The sequence below is a fragment of the Salmo salar genome, chromosome 07 (assembly GCF_965601325.2).
Source record: "Salmo salar chromosome 07, fSalSal1, whole genome shotgun sequence".
In the NCBI taxonomy this organism is placed as follows: Eukaryota; Metazoa; Chordata; class Actinopteri; order Salmoniformes; family Salmonidae; genus Salmo; species Salmo salar.
In genome coordinates, this window is record NC_138297.1 from 63,651,775 (window position 1) to 63,665,000 (window position 13,226).

Sequence of the window (13,226 nt, forward strand, 5' to 3'; positions counted from 1 at the left end):
ACGGGAAACTAAGTGAACATTTGGCATCTAATGATAGCCTTTATAAAGGTCAGTTATGATGAATGCATCAGCATATAATTATCATTGAAGAAAATGGACTGGCAGTAGCACTAGTGGTTCTGGGGGGGGGGGGGGGGGCGATTCCCCTGTGACAACAATTTTGGACCCCCTTGTGGCCCCCCCTAAATGTGGAGTATGAAATAATTTTTACATAACTAATTTTTGCTATCGTTCTTTTTTTACATCCGTTATTGACAGTGGCAACGCGGAACACTAATGATTATAAACATGGTATTTTGCCTGCTAATGCCTGCAATGCAGTGAAGACAACGATATGACAACAATAACGTCTAATGTAACTGGCCCCTCTAACAGTACAACTGGCCCCAGCTTGGCCCCCCCAGTTGAAATGGTCTAGACAGTAGCACCTAACAACCACTTGTCTTTTGTTATGACTACGGGTACAATTAAAGTAAGTGCTTTTCTAAGGCAAAAGTCAGTGCTTAGATGTTCAGCTCAACCATAACTGGAGTTATTCCTGTATCCACACAAACTGTGAATAGGCTGCTGCTCCAGAAACCTGGATCAAGGAGTTAGCCAGCTAACTGTCCAAAACTGCCTGAAATAACTTCATAGTTCTGAAGTTTCCAATAAAAACAATATTTCCAATAAAAACAAGCAATAAAAAAATTGCTTTCTTAATCAACCAGAACATCAATAGTTAAATGTGGCTGCTAATCAAAGTTAGCTGGCTAAGTTAATAATCCTGCTTCCTGAAATACCCACTGGGTTGGTGCAGTGCAGACATAAAGCCTGCCCCATGGCAGTTTGAATCCTAGATCCTATGCAGAATGCAAACAGGATTAGACTATCACTTGGCAACAGACAGAGCTGCAGTCAGATGACTAGGAGAGAGCCTAAAGGCAGAGTGAGGAGCAAACTCAGATCGCCATTTTGAGGGCCATGTTCTAATGTAATATAAAGTTCATTAGATGTGTTGCGAGCACAAAGGTACTGCATTGAAACACACAAGCACAGCAATTAACATCTGTAATTGAATAAATATTGTTTTCCTATGACCGACATGATTGGGTGTTGTGTGTGTCCTTGTATTTGTGCTGCTGCTACATTCTATTGGACAGACACAGAACAAGGGTGTGGGCCAATCATCTAGAGCCAAAGACACGACCTACAGGCCTATCTTTACATTATCAAAGTCAACCTATATGATTTGAAATCGTCAGTGAAGTCCCCCATCTTCTTCATTACTGCTCAAAAGGTCTTCTCGGATATCAATACAATTGCTGTGAAGTTCACTTTGTAGCATTGCAGACTAGTAATCAATCAGTCATCTCAGTATACATGCTGTTCTCTTTACCTGAGATCAATAAACTGGGAAAGTGACAATGTGGTAAGTTTGTCTTCAGAGTGGCTCTGTGAGGCGTGTGACGTTTCTCTTATAGATCTCAGGTCAAAATAACAGCATGTAGTCTACACTGGGACTAGACCTTCCTTCATCTCACAATAGCCTCCAAGCAGCCCTTTTATCAATGCTGTTGTGCTTTATGTAGCTGCTATTTATCTCTCTACTATTGCTCCTATGGAATTCTAGTGGTTGCTCACATTATGTTTCACTACAAGTGATGAGAATTGAAACGGTCAGTTCTGGTTCGAGGTTACGCCACGTTCATAACAACTGTGAACTCGGAATAAAACGAGCTCCGACTGGGAAAAGTAGTTTTGAACGGTCGTTCAACTCGGAATTCCAAGTCGGGAACTCGGGCCTCTGATGCCCGGGAACTCCATCAAATATAAGGTCAAATCATGTCAGCGATCTACAGGTGGGAAGGTCGGAGCTCCAGAAAGAAGCCCGAGTTTCCAAGTTGGAATTCTGGAATTCTATTTTTTCCAGTCGGAGCTAGATTTCCCCCCAGTCCCCCCCCCCCCAGCTGCATAAAGCTCCATCATGAAGATCACTGACGTGATGATTTGACCTCGTCCCCCCGAGTTCCCAGTTGTCTTGAAAGCACCATCAGTTTCATCATGACACGTGTGATATCATTGCCAGTGCATTGATAAAAGGGTTGCTTGTAATGTACGCCATTTCCATCAAGAAAGAGGACCGCAGTATTGCATTTCATTGATGAGAAATCAGTTGACCATTTAATTACATTGTGGAAAGAAGTAGAGGACGCCCAACCAATGGGAGTCAAGGAGCAGCCAAACAGTTACATCATCAAAAAGGTGCAAAGCTTGTTTAACATTCAAATATATTATATTATTTAAGTATTAAAAGCTTGACGTTTCGGCCTTCACCAGAACCGGTTTATTCATCAGAACCTGGTTATTTATCAGAACCTGTTTATTCACCAGAACCTGTTTATTCACCAGAACCTGTTTATTTATCAGAACCTGTTTATTCATCAGAACCTGTTTATTTATCAGAACCTGTTTATTCACCAGAACCTGTTTATTTATCAGAACCTGTTTATTCATCAGAACCGGTTTATTCATCAGAACCTGTTTATTCATGAGAACCGGTTTATACATCAGAACCTGTTTATTCATCAGAACCTGTTTATTCACCAGAACCTGTTTATTCACCGACCGGCACACCGCCGTTCATTCACCAGAACCTGTTTATTCATCAGAACCGGTTTATTCATCAGAACCTGGTTATTTATCAGAACCGGTTCATTCACCAGAACCTGTTTATTCATCAGAACCGGTTTATTCATCAGAACCGGTTTATTCATCAGAACCTGGTTATTTATCAGAACCTGTTTATTCACCAGAACCTGTTTATTCACCAGAACCTGTTTATTCATCAGAACCGGTTTATTCATCAGAACCTGTTTATTCATGAGAACCGGTTTATACATCAGAACCTGTTTATTCACCAGAACCTGTTTATTCACCAGAACCTGTTTATTTATCAGAACCTGTTTATTCATCAGAACCTGTTTATTTATCAGAACCTGTTTATTCACCAGAACCTGTTTATTTATCAGAACCTGTTTATTCACCAGAACCCGTTTATTCATCAGAACCGGTTTATTTATCAGAACCTGTTTATTCATCAGAACCTGTTTATTCATCAGAACCTGTTTATTCATCAGAACCTGTTCTGATGAAGGCCATTGATGAAGTCCGAAACATCAAGCTTTTAATAGTTGCTTGAATAAAATATATTTTGAATAGTGATCAAGCATTGCACCTTTTCCTATTGAACCATTTAATTAGAACCAAGAAGATACACCTAAAACGGTGTAATCGTCTCAATTACTCAGATATAAAACATTAGTGAAAAACACATGCCTTTTTATACATTAATAACAAGCAAAGTAAGGATCTGTATGACCGCACAGTAGATTTGATATGATATACTATATCATTGAATAAAACAAGCAGCCATCTGTAGCACAAGAATAGGGAATATCACTTACCTTAAAACGCTCCAAATTACACCACTTATACTGACAATCTATGTCAGTCAGTGATGTCTAAACAGGCAACAGTAGTGCAGAGCGCCAGGGCCTATCCTAAAGACACAGTGCCACCTAGCGGAGACAAATGGAAGGACAGGGAGCCCCTGCCTAGAACGCTCTTTGAGAAGGGCCTCACTACAAGTAAGTAATATAACTCTTGTGAAACATGTAAACAGATAATAAATAAGTACAAGTGATTGAGACTGTAATAACCCTGTAATAACTACACAAAATCCATCTCATTAGAAAGACGGTTGTTAATGGAAACAAAGCACTACGGTTAAGACATCAGAGCAACGCAGAAGTAATATAGTCCTCTAGTAATTTCTGCTCTTCTTTCAAAACAATGTTGCTCTTCTTCAGATGTGCCATCTCGCTCTCAAGCGATCGTATTTTAGCCATGGTGCTTTCCTCTCTCCTATCCAGCTCCATGATCTTGGTGTGGAGGCTGGCTATCTTCCTCCACAGCTGTTCCTTGTCCGTGTCCTGTTTGGAGTAGGAGTGCTCGTACACAGAGATGTGTTCCCCCTCCCCGGGGCCCTCCTCCCGGTCTCCCACCCACTCCTCCCTCCGCAGCTCCAGAGGGAAGATCCTAAACGTCTGACCGAGGGCCACATGGAGGGCGTCCACCGTGGCTTCACATTCAGAGAAATGGCCGACAGGGACGACGGATTCACAGCAGAGCACGGTCACAGTGGAGTCCAGTGTATCCAGCTGCTGCAGTGTCTGTGTCTCACCAGACAGGTTCAAGCATGAGGCTGTCAGTATCCCACCACTGTCTCCAGATAGTTCTCTGTTCACCTCACACACTGCAGCCTGGGTCTCTGAGAGCATCAGCTCTCCCAGGACCATTTCACTAGGAGTAGAGGCCTCTGTGTCTGAAACAAGCGGTCTTTCATATAACAGTGTAGTGACCGTAGATTCACTGGCATCCTCAGGGTTAGGGACAGGAGTGACACTCACCACGACTGGTTCCACTCTGACAGTCCTTTTCAGAATCAGAGGTGTATTCTTGCCAGGAGGGGAGGGGGAGCGGATGAGTTCAATGTTGGAGTCGCATATCCTGGTTTTGGGCTTGGTGGTGTTCTTACTGGTGGAAACTGCTTTATCTTCATCCTGAGGGGAAAGAGTGATGGTAAAACACAAACAGAAATCATGCTATCATAATATAGCCATGTATAGTGCTGTAATTTCTTTATTTTTATTTGGGGGATTTGTGTGTATTATTTTGTATTATTAGGTGTACTGCATAGTTGGATCTAGAAATTAAAGTGTTTCGCTGCAAAATATGCTGCACGACCAATACAATTTGATGTTGCACTTTAACAAATTCCAGGGATGGTTCAATTCAAAATCAAGGCAGTCAATTCAGGTAAACTTAAATAACAATTCAAAATGTGAAAAAACAGCATCTATTTTCAATGACTTCTCAATAAACTGAGGAGTAGAAGCTATTTATTTCTAAACTTTTTTTCCATTGTTGAATTTTAAATTAAAATAAATTCCTGAAAATATCCTAACACAATGCTTTGTACACTGCAATGACGATCAGTGTAAAATGCATGATCAAACTAATGTGAAACTCTAATATCAGTCACTATTATTGAAATGTGCATTAAGACTTCTGCTAATTGTGTTGTGTGTCATAGAAGGGTGTCTGTCTACTTACATGGTGTGTGTGAGGGAAGATGGTGGGGAAGGCTGTGTGTTTCAGGTACCGGATCCCCCATCGCAGGTCAAAGCAGTCCTCAGTGAAATGTTCACTACACAGGTACTGGTGTCTGCTGGGGGTCCACTCCTCTCGCTTCATGTTGTCTACCCATATCTGCAGCCTGACCTCATCTTGCAAGGGGAACCTGTGGGAGGAGACAATACGAACGTGTTGTTAAGACAGCTACATTGTTGACATGCCCTAATTCGATTTGTCAGCCCCATCCAAATTCTCAACATTACATACAAAGCATTGCTTCTGTAACCTTACTAGTGTTTCAGCCTAGGCTGAAGCCCAAGAAACACAATAACAACAAATGCAGCACCAGTCATTCATTCAATTGTTATACACAATGTAAAGAAAGGAGGCTTTGTGTTTTTCTATGACAGTTAACTATTTGTTCTGAGGGCACTGCTGGATACACAACGCTAGCCAGCAACCAATATGAGCATGCTAGTTAAGCTAGCTAGGAGTAGGACTGTATCTGCACATATAGAAACGTGATGGGAAAATAATAGATACCGTACGGGTAAAAGCTTATTCTCTTGTTTTCTTTAGAGGGTGTTCCTCCACGATTTTTGCAAAGTTTTACAGCACAGTAACGGGGCATATTTCACCTGAAAACACATTAAACGTCTGTATGCGGAAGTCTTTCTGTCTTCCTCTACTGTATGGCTGCGGCAGAGAAGAGAGTTGCTGCGGCACGTAAGTTGTGGCTCAGTGTCCAAATTACACTGCCCTCTAGCGCTTGGCGGTGGAACTGTATCTTTCCCACCAACCAGAGCCATTCTGCATTTAGATGTTAATTATCTCTCAAACAGTGGAGGCTGCTGAGGGGAGGACGGCTCATAATAATGTCTAGAATGGAGTGAGCCATCCTCCCCTCAGCAGCCTCAACTGCTCTCAAACATCAGTTTATTGTTCTGTAACAAATGCCTAAACAGCATGCTGACTTTGTGTGTCAAAAAATGTAGGTTATCCCTACCATGGCAGACCCAGGATTCAAACCCATGCCATAACAATACAAAACATTGTCTCATAGGCTACTAGGACATAGGATCCAGGACTACAGCACTTCAAGTATCAGGAAGGTAGGTGGTAGGTAGATGTGTGTGTGTGTGTGTGTGTGTGTGTGTGTGTGTGTGTGTGTGTGTGTGTGTGTGTGTGTGTGTGTGTGTGTGTGTGTGTGTGTGTGTGTGTGTGTGTGTGTGTGTGTGTGTGTGTGTGTGTGATACCTTCATGCGTGGGTGTAGTTAATTATTAAGAACAACAAGGAGCTGGACTCTGTTCCCAAGGTGACGGAACCAGGAAATGGCACCTACCAAATAAAGCATTACCTTAACAGTAGTCAGGCAGATAGGGAGGTGAGAGAAAAAAAGTTTGTCTGGCATTGCTGTTGCCCGTCGCCGTGTCAGTGAGAAGTAACCACAGATACAATATCAGGAAGACATCATGAAGGTGGACGACAAGTTTCAAATTCTGAAATTCTTTGCAGCAGTTTTCAACTCTGTTTTCCTGGTAAGAACAAAAAAAGATGGAGAATTCAACCTAACCCTAATCTAAACCAACTAGCATTCATCATCTGAATCTTCTAAAAACGATCCAGAGATGTGGCTTTGCCTCCCTACATTAGGGTTTAATGTACTACATATGAAGTGACATGCAGCTTTCTGAATCCTCTACACAGATTCTGGGGCTCTGTATCTTTGGATGTGCGGTATGGATCTTGTTTGACAAAGACAATTTCATTTCTGTTCTCAGCTCTGGTGAGTTATACTGGACAGAGAATTGCCATTTGTCACATTTCAGAGTTTCTATATTAACTCAAATGTTATGAGAGAGACAAGGGTGTGATTGTTCCTCCGAAAACACACCTGTGTTTTTGTTGTGTGTGTGTGTTTGTGTGAGTGCGTGTGCTTGTATGTGTATGTGTGTGTGTGTGTGTGTGTGTGTGTGTGTGTGTGTGTGTGTGTGTGTGTGTGTGTGTGTGTGTGTGTGTGTGTGTGTGTGTGTGTGTGTGTAGTTGAGGTGAAGACTGTAGCTGGGGGACTGTTCATCATTGGTCTAGTGGTGGTTGGTGTCACTATCCTGGGGTGTATGGGAGCCCAACTGGAGAACAGGTGCTTCCTACTACTGGTGAGTGGTCATGTTACGGTCATAATAAGACACCCACCCACTTTATCACATATAGTATAACCTTTGAAATTTGATGTTTATGGACAAACATATGATTCTGCTGTGAGACTGTGAGAGCTTGTTGGAACAAACAGCTGACCCGCGCATCACTAACACACACACACACACACCACACACACACACGACTCATCTTAAGCTCCTAGTGCTGTGTTTGTGGTGGTCTAACTGATTTTAGTCAACTCTCTGTCTTACCTTTCCTCTCAGTATATGGGCTTCCTGATCTGCATCGTCCTTGGTCAGCTGTTTGTCACCTTCATCATTTTGTTAAATCATGGAAAGGTATGTCCAGGACCAAGTATTAAGCATCTCAGAGAAAATGGACTGTCTTTAACATGTTGTTGCATAGTACTATGACAGACAGCCAGACAGACAGACAGACAGCCAGCCAGCCAGCCAGCCAGCCAGCCAGCCAGCCAGCCAGCCAGCCAGCCAGCCAGCCAGCCAGCCAGCCAGCCAGCCAGCCAGCCAGCCAGCCAGCCAGCCAGCCAGCCAGCCAGCCAGCCAGCCAGCCAGCCAGCCAGCCAGCCAGACAGACAGACAGACAGACAGACAGACAGACCAGACAGACAGACAGACAGACAGACAGACAGACAGACAGACAGACAGACAGACAGACAGACAGACAGACAGACAGACAGACAGACAGACAGACAGACAGACAGACAGACAGACAGACAGACAGACAGACAGACAGACAGACAGACAGACAGACAGACAGACAGACAGACAGACAGACATGTGTTTTGTTCTTACAGATCACATCTAAGATGAAAATAGAAGTGGATAAGATCATCACTGAATATGGAACAAACCCTGACAATCAACGACATTGGAAGCTTCTGGATAATGTACAGCGCTATGTATGTATGACAGCAATTGTGAAATATGGTCCACATCAAAAGTGAAGATGAGGCGAGACCAAACTGACCAATTGTGTGCGTGCGTGTGTGTGAATACGTGTGTGTGTGTAGGGGCACTGCTGTGGTATGCAGAGTCCTAATGACTGGCAGAGAAACATGTTCATTAAGAACAACAGTCTGATAGAGGTGTATCCCTGTTCCTGTTTCAACACCACGGACTGTCCTGCCATCTCAGGATTCAGCACACTGCTGTTTGGAAATGGAAATGAAACACAGATCCATCCACAGGTACAGTCTCTCTCTCTACCTCTCTACCTCTCTCTCTCTACCTCTCTCTCTCTCTTTCTCTTTCTCTTTCTCTCTCTCTCTCTCTCTCTCTCTCTCTCTCTCTCTCCATGCACACACACTCCTCCCATCTGTATTGACATTTTCCAGTGTGTGTGTTTTTTTACAGAGTTGTGTAGACATAATCACCAACTGGCTGAAGGAGAACACTTTGACAATAGTGGGCATGGAAGTGGGCCTGCTAATCGTTCAGGTAACACACAGACACATGAACACACACAAACACACACAGACACACAGAGACACACACACAAAGACAAACACACACACACACACAAAGACACACACACACACACACACACACACACACACACACACACCACACACACACACACACACACACAAAGACACATGCACATACGCACTACTCAGCTGTTCACATTTGTCTTAATCGACAGGTTTTCCAGTTTGTTGTTGTTGTTGTTGATGTTAAACAGGTCCTCCAGTTTATAGTGGCTGTGTATCTATACCAGACTGTTGGTCAGAAAGCCAAGCTGAGAAATGGTAGTCAACTGATTCGCTCTGAGGAACATTGTGAACCAAACCCTGACTTCCTTGATGACCCTGACCAAAACCATGCCTATCCTGAACCAAACCAGGCCTACGCACATACAAACCTTGCCTACCCTGAAGACCAACACCAGGCTGACTTCGGACCAAACCATTCCTACCACCGCTAACCAGGACCAGAGTGTTGCTGTATGACTGAAGACACTTTGGGCGCTAACATTGAATTGCTCAGTGGAGTTTGGTGGGAGGAGCAATAGGAGGATGGGCTCATTGTAATGACTGGAAAGGAATGATTGGAACGGAGTCAAACGTGGTTTCCATATGTTTGATACCATTCCATCAATTCCATTCCAGCCATTACAATGAGCCCGTCCTCCTATAGCTCCTGCCATCAGCCGCCACTGGAATTGCTCAAACTCTAAATGCTCAGTTCAGTGCTTTCAGCCACACAGGCCTTCTACTAAAGAGGGTTTTCTGCTGACAATGAGAACAATCTTAGTTCATTAGTTTCCATTGTTTTTTACTGTTTATGGCTTAATGACCCGATCAGCCCTAACTGATCAGCCGGACCTCACCTTGTGTGAATAGTTGTGTACGGTACTGGTCAGCCTGAACAGTTACTTGGAAATGTAGACATAAAGAAAGGTACCACAATTTTGAAACTGCAAGCCGACTCCACCATTGACTAATACAAACAACTTATGAACCTCTTTACATTTCACAAGACTGTTGTTATGTCTGCAGACGGACAGCGTTAACATTGCTGCCTTGAAATATTTCATTGAGTTTGATAGTGCTATCACTGAGTGATGCCTGACATTGGTGATAAGTGATTGACTGTCTGTAAATTACGCATTAAAATCTTCAAAATGGGATTTCTTGATTCTTCACAATGGCTCCCTCTTCTGGTTATCTTAAGTGACACAGGTGAGTTTTATACATAAAGAGTAGCATTCTGTTTGTGAAATGTGGCGTAAGTGATGTTATGGGTATAGGCCTATGAAATGCTTTGATTAAGTTCCATTATGTGTCTTTCATATTTGATGGAAAACCATATGTATTAAGGCATGAGGGAAGACAGGTCAGATGTTAGGTTCGGACTAGGGAGGGTACAGGTAGAGGAGGACAGGTATAGACCAGGGTCAGATGTAAGGATCAGGGAGGGTTCAGGTAGAGGAAGACAGGTATAGACCAGGGTCAGATGTAAGGATCAGGGAGGGTTCAGGTAGAGGAGGACAGGTATAGACCAGGGTCAGATGTAAGGATCAGGGAGGGTTCAGGTAGAGGAAGACAGGTATAGACCAGGGTCAGATGTAAGGATCAGGGAGGGTACAGGTAGAGGAGGACAGGTGAGGGTAAGGGGAGGGGGTGAGTGTAAGGGGAGGGGGTGAGTGTAAGGGTAAGCTGAAGGGGAGGGGTGAGGGTAAGAAGAAGGGTGAGGGTAAGGGGAGGGGTGAGGGTGAGAAGAAGGGTGAGGGTAAGGGGAGGGGTGAGGGTGAGAAGAAGGGTGAGGGTAAGGGTAGGGGTGAGGGTGAGAAGAAGGGTGAGGGTAAGGGTAGGGGTGAGGGTAAGGGTGAGAAGAAGGGTGAGGGTAAGGGTAGGGGTGAGGGTGAGAAGAAGGGTGAGGGTAAGGGTAGGGGTGAGGGTAAGGGTGAGAAGAAGGGTGAGTGTAAGGGTAGGGGTGAGGGTAAGGGTGAGAAGAAGGGTGAGGGTAAGGGGAGGGGTGAGGGTGAGAAGAAAGGTGAGGGTAAGGGTAGGGGTGAGGGTGAGAAGAAGGGTGAGGGTAAGGGTAGGGGTGAGGGTGAGAAGAAGGGTGAGGGTAAGGGTAGGGGTGAGGGTGAGGGTGAGAAGAAGGGTGAGGGTAAGGGTAGGGGTGAGGGTGAGAAGAAGGGTGAGGGTAAGGGGAGGGGTTGAGGGTGAGAAGAAGGGTGAGGGTAAGGGGAGGGGGGTGAGAAGAAGGGTGAGGGTAAGGGTAGGGGTGAGGGTGAGGGTGAGAAGAAGGGTGAGGGTAAGGGTAGGGGTGAGGGTGAGAAGAAGGGTGAGGGTAAGGGGAGGGTTGAGGGTAAGGAGAAGGGTGAGGGTAAGGGTAGGGGTGAGGGTGAGAAGAAGGGTGAGGGTAAGGGGAGGGTTGAGGGTAAGGAGAAGGGTGAGGGTAAGGGGAGGGGTGAGGGTGAGAAGAAGGGTGAGGGTAAGGGGAGGGTTGAGGGTGAGAAGAAGGGTGAGGGTAAGGGGAGGGGTGAGGGTAAGGGTGAGAAGAAGGGTGAGGGTAAGGGGAGGGTTGAGGGTGAGAAGAAGGGTGAGGGTAAGGGGAGGGGTGAGGGTGAGAAGAAGGGTGAGGGTAAGGGGAGGGTTGAGGGTGAGAAGAAGGGTGAGGGTAAGGGGAGGGGGGTGAGAAGAAGGGTGAGGGTAAGGGTAGGGGTGAGGGTGAGGGTGAGAAGAAGGGTGAGGGTAAGGGGATGAGGGGATGTTTGGGTAAGGGTAGGGGTGAGGGTGAGAAGAAGGGTGAGGGTAAGGGGATGAGGGGATGTTTGGGTAAGGGGAGGGGTGAGGGTGAGAAGAAGGGTGAGGGTAAGGGGATGAGGGGATGTTTGGGTAAGGGGAGGGTTGAGGGTGAGAAGAAGGGTGAGGGTAAGGGGATGAGGGGATGTTTGGGTAAGGGTAGGGGTGAGGGTGAGAAGAAGGGTGAGGGTAAGGGGATGAGGGGATGTTTGGGTAAGGGGAGGGGTGAGGGTGAGAAGAAGGGTGAGGGTAAGGGGATGAGGGGATGTTTGGGTAAGGGGAGGGTTGAGGGTGAGAAGAAGGGTGAGGGTAAGGGGATGAGGGGATGTTTGGGTAAGGGGAGGGTTGAGGGTGAGAAGAAGGGTGAGGGTAAGGGGATGAGGGGATGTTTGGGTAAGGGGAGGGGTGAGGGTGAGAAGAAGGGTGAGGGTAAGGGGATGAGGGGATGTTTGGGTAAGGGGAGGGCTGAGGGTGAGAAGAAGGGTGAGGGTAAGGGGATGAGGGGATGTTTGGGTAAGGGGAGGGTTGAGGGTGAGAAGAAGGGTGAGGGTAAGGGGAGGGGGGTGAGAAGAAGGGTGAGGGTAAGGGGAGGGTTGAGGGTGAGAAGAAGGGTGAGGGTAAGGGTAGGGGTGAGGGTGAGAAGAAGGGTGAGGGTAAGGGGATGAGGGGATGTTTGGGTAAGGGTAGGGGTGAGGGTGAGAAGAAGGGTGAGGGTAAGGGGATGAGGGGATGTTTGGGTAAGGGGAGGGTTGAGGGTGAGAAGAAGGGTGAGGGTAAGGGGATGAGGGGATGTTTGGGTAAGGGGAGGGTTGAGGGTGAGAAGAAGGGTGAGGGTAAGGGTAGGGGTGAGGGTGAGGAGAAGGGTGAGGGTAAGGGGAGGGGTGAGGGTGAGAAGAAGGGTGAGGGTAAGGGGAGGGTGGAGAGGGGAGGGTAAGGGTAGGGGTGAGGGTGAGAAGAAGGGTGAGGGTAAGGGGAGGGTGAGAAGAAGGGTGAGGGTAAGGGTAGGGGTGAGGGTGAGGAGAAGGGTGAGGGTAAGGGTAGGGGTGAGGGTGAGAAGAAGGGTGAGGATAAGGGTAGGGGTGAGGGTGAGAAGAAGGGTGAGGGTAAGGGGATGAGGGGATGTTTGGGTAAGGGGAGGGTTGAGGGTGAGAAGAAGGGTGAGGGTGAGGGGATGAGGGGATGTGGTAGGGTCAGATTTATTTAGGTCAACATGACTGTTTCCCTTTCTGACTCGTGGTGGGTTGTGACTACTGTAGTAGTTATTGACTAACTGACCTGCTCCACCACTCACACCCATTGGTCACTAGTCCATCCATACAGACAGACAGAGAGGGGTATTTGACCCGTGTGTCCTCAAGGTTGGAAGACATGACAGTGTTCAGGAGCAGCGTTCCAGTACAGGTAGGAAACTCTGAAGTTTTGAAAACCTTAATAGACACATGTAGAAAAGAAGAGGAGGAAGGGAAGCGCTGCTGAGGTACACAATTGTAGATTTTGGTAGACAGAAGGTGCTTTTTGGTAAAAGGGGTAAATTGGTCATCAAAAAGAAAGGAGGACCAAGGCACTCTTCACACAATTAATTAAAATGCCTTTATTTGTATAGCATGTTCAATGAAA

The 13,226-nt window shown here is 45.9% G+C and overlaps 3 protein-coding genes across 8 annotated transcripts in view; 2 read left to right on the plus strand and 1 right to left on the minus strand.

Annotated features, from left to right (window-relative positions):
• Positions 1-2,837: 2,837 nt before the first annotated feature.
• LOC106598438 (THAP domain-containing protein 5) lies at positions 2,838-5,912 on the minus strand. Of its 3 annotated transcripts, none has more exons than XM_014189479.3 (3): positions 5,817-5,912; positions 5,158-5,344; positions 2,838-4,604 (listed from the first exon to the last, which is right to left on the minus strand). In XM_014189479.3, the coding sequence occupies exons 2-3, from the start codon at positions 5,296-5,298 to the stop codon at positions 3,777-3,779; spliced, it is 969 nt and encodes a 322-aa protein (XP_014044954.2). In that variant the 5' UTR covers positions 5,299-5,344; positions 5,817-5,912; the 3' UTR covers positions 2,838-3,776. The 3 variants fall into 3 exon arrangements, with proteins under 3 accessions (XP_014044954.2, XP_014044952.2, XP_014044953.2); XM_014189477.3 differs by having other exon boundaries at positions 5,727-5,884; XM_014189478.3 differs by having other exon boundaries at positions 5,722-5,858.
• Positions 5,913-6,481: 569 nt separating this feature from the next.
• On the plus strand, positions 6,482-9,556 carry LOC123743820 (CD82 antigen). Its single transcript, XM_045722492.2, has 8 exons — positions 6,482-6,717; positions 6,887-6,965; positions 7,223-7,335; positions 7,600-7,674; positions 8,151-8,255; positions 8,367-8,543; positions 8,710-8,793; positions 9,038-9,556. Exons 1-8 carry the CDS (start codon positions 6,652-6,654, stop codon positions 9,278-9,280), a joined length of 942 nt encoding a protein of 313 aa, XP_045578448.1. The 5' UTR covers positions 6,482-6,651; the 3' UTR covers positions 9,281-9,556.
• Positions 9,557-12,907: 3,351 nt separating this feature from the next.
• The window catches only part of typh (Thymidine phosphorylase), a 5,467-nt gene continuing 5,148 nt past the window's right edge, over positions 12,908-13,226 (plus strand). For 2 of the 4 annotated variants that reach the window (XM_082977191.1, XM_082977192.1), the window contains exon 1: positions 12,908-13,010. The gene's annotated coding sequence lies outside the window, so the exon portion shown is untranslated. Of the gene's footprint in view, positions 13,011-13,066; positions 13,087-13,226 lie in introns of those variants that run through there. The other 2 variants (XM_082977188.1, XM_082977189.1) reach the window with 2 other exon arrangements.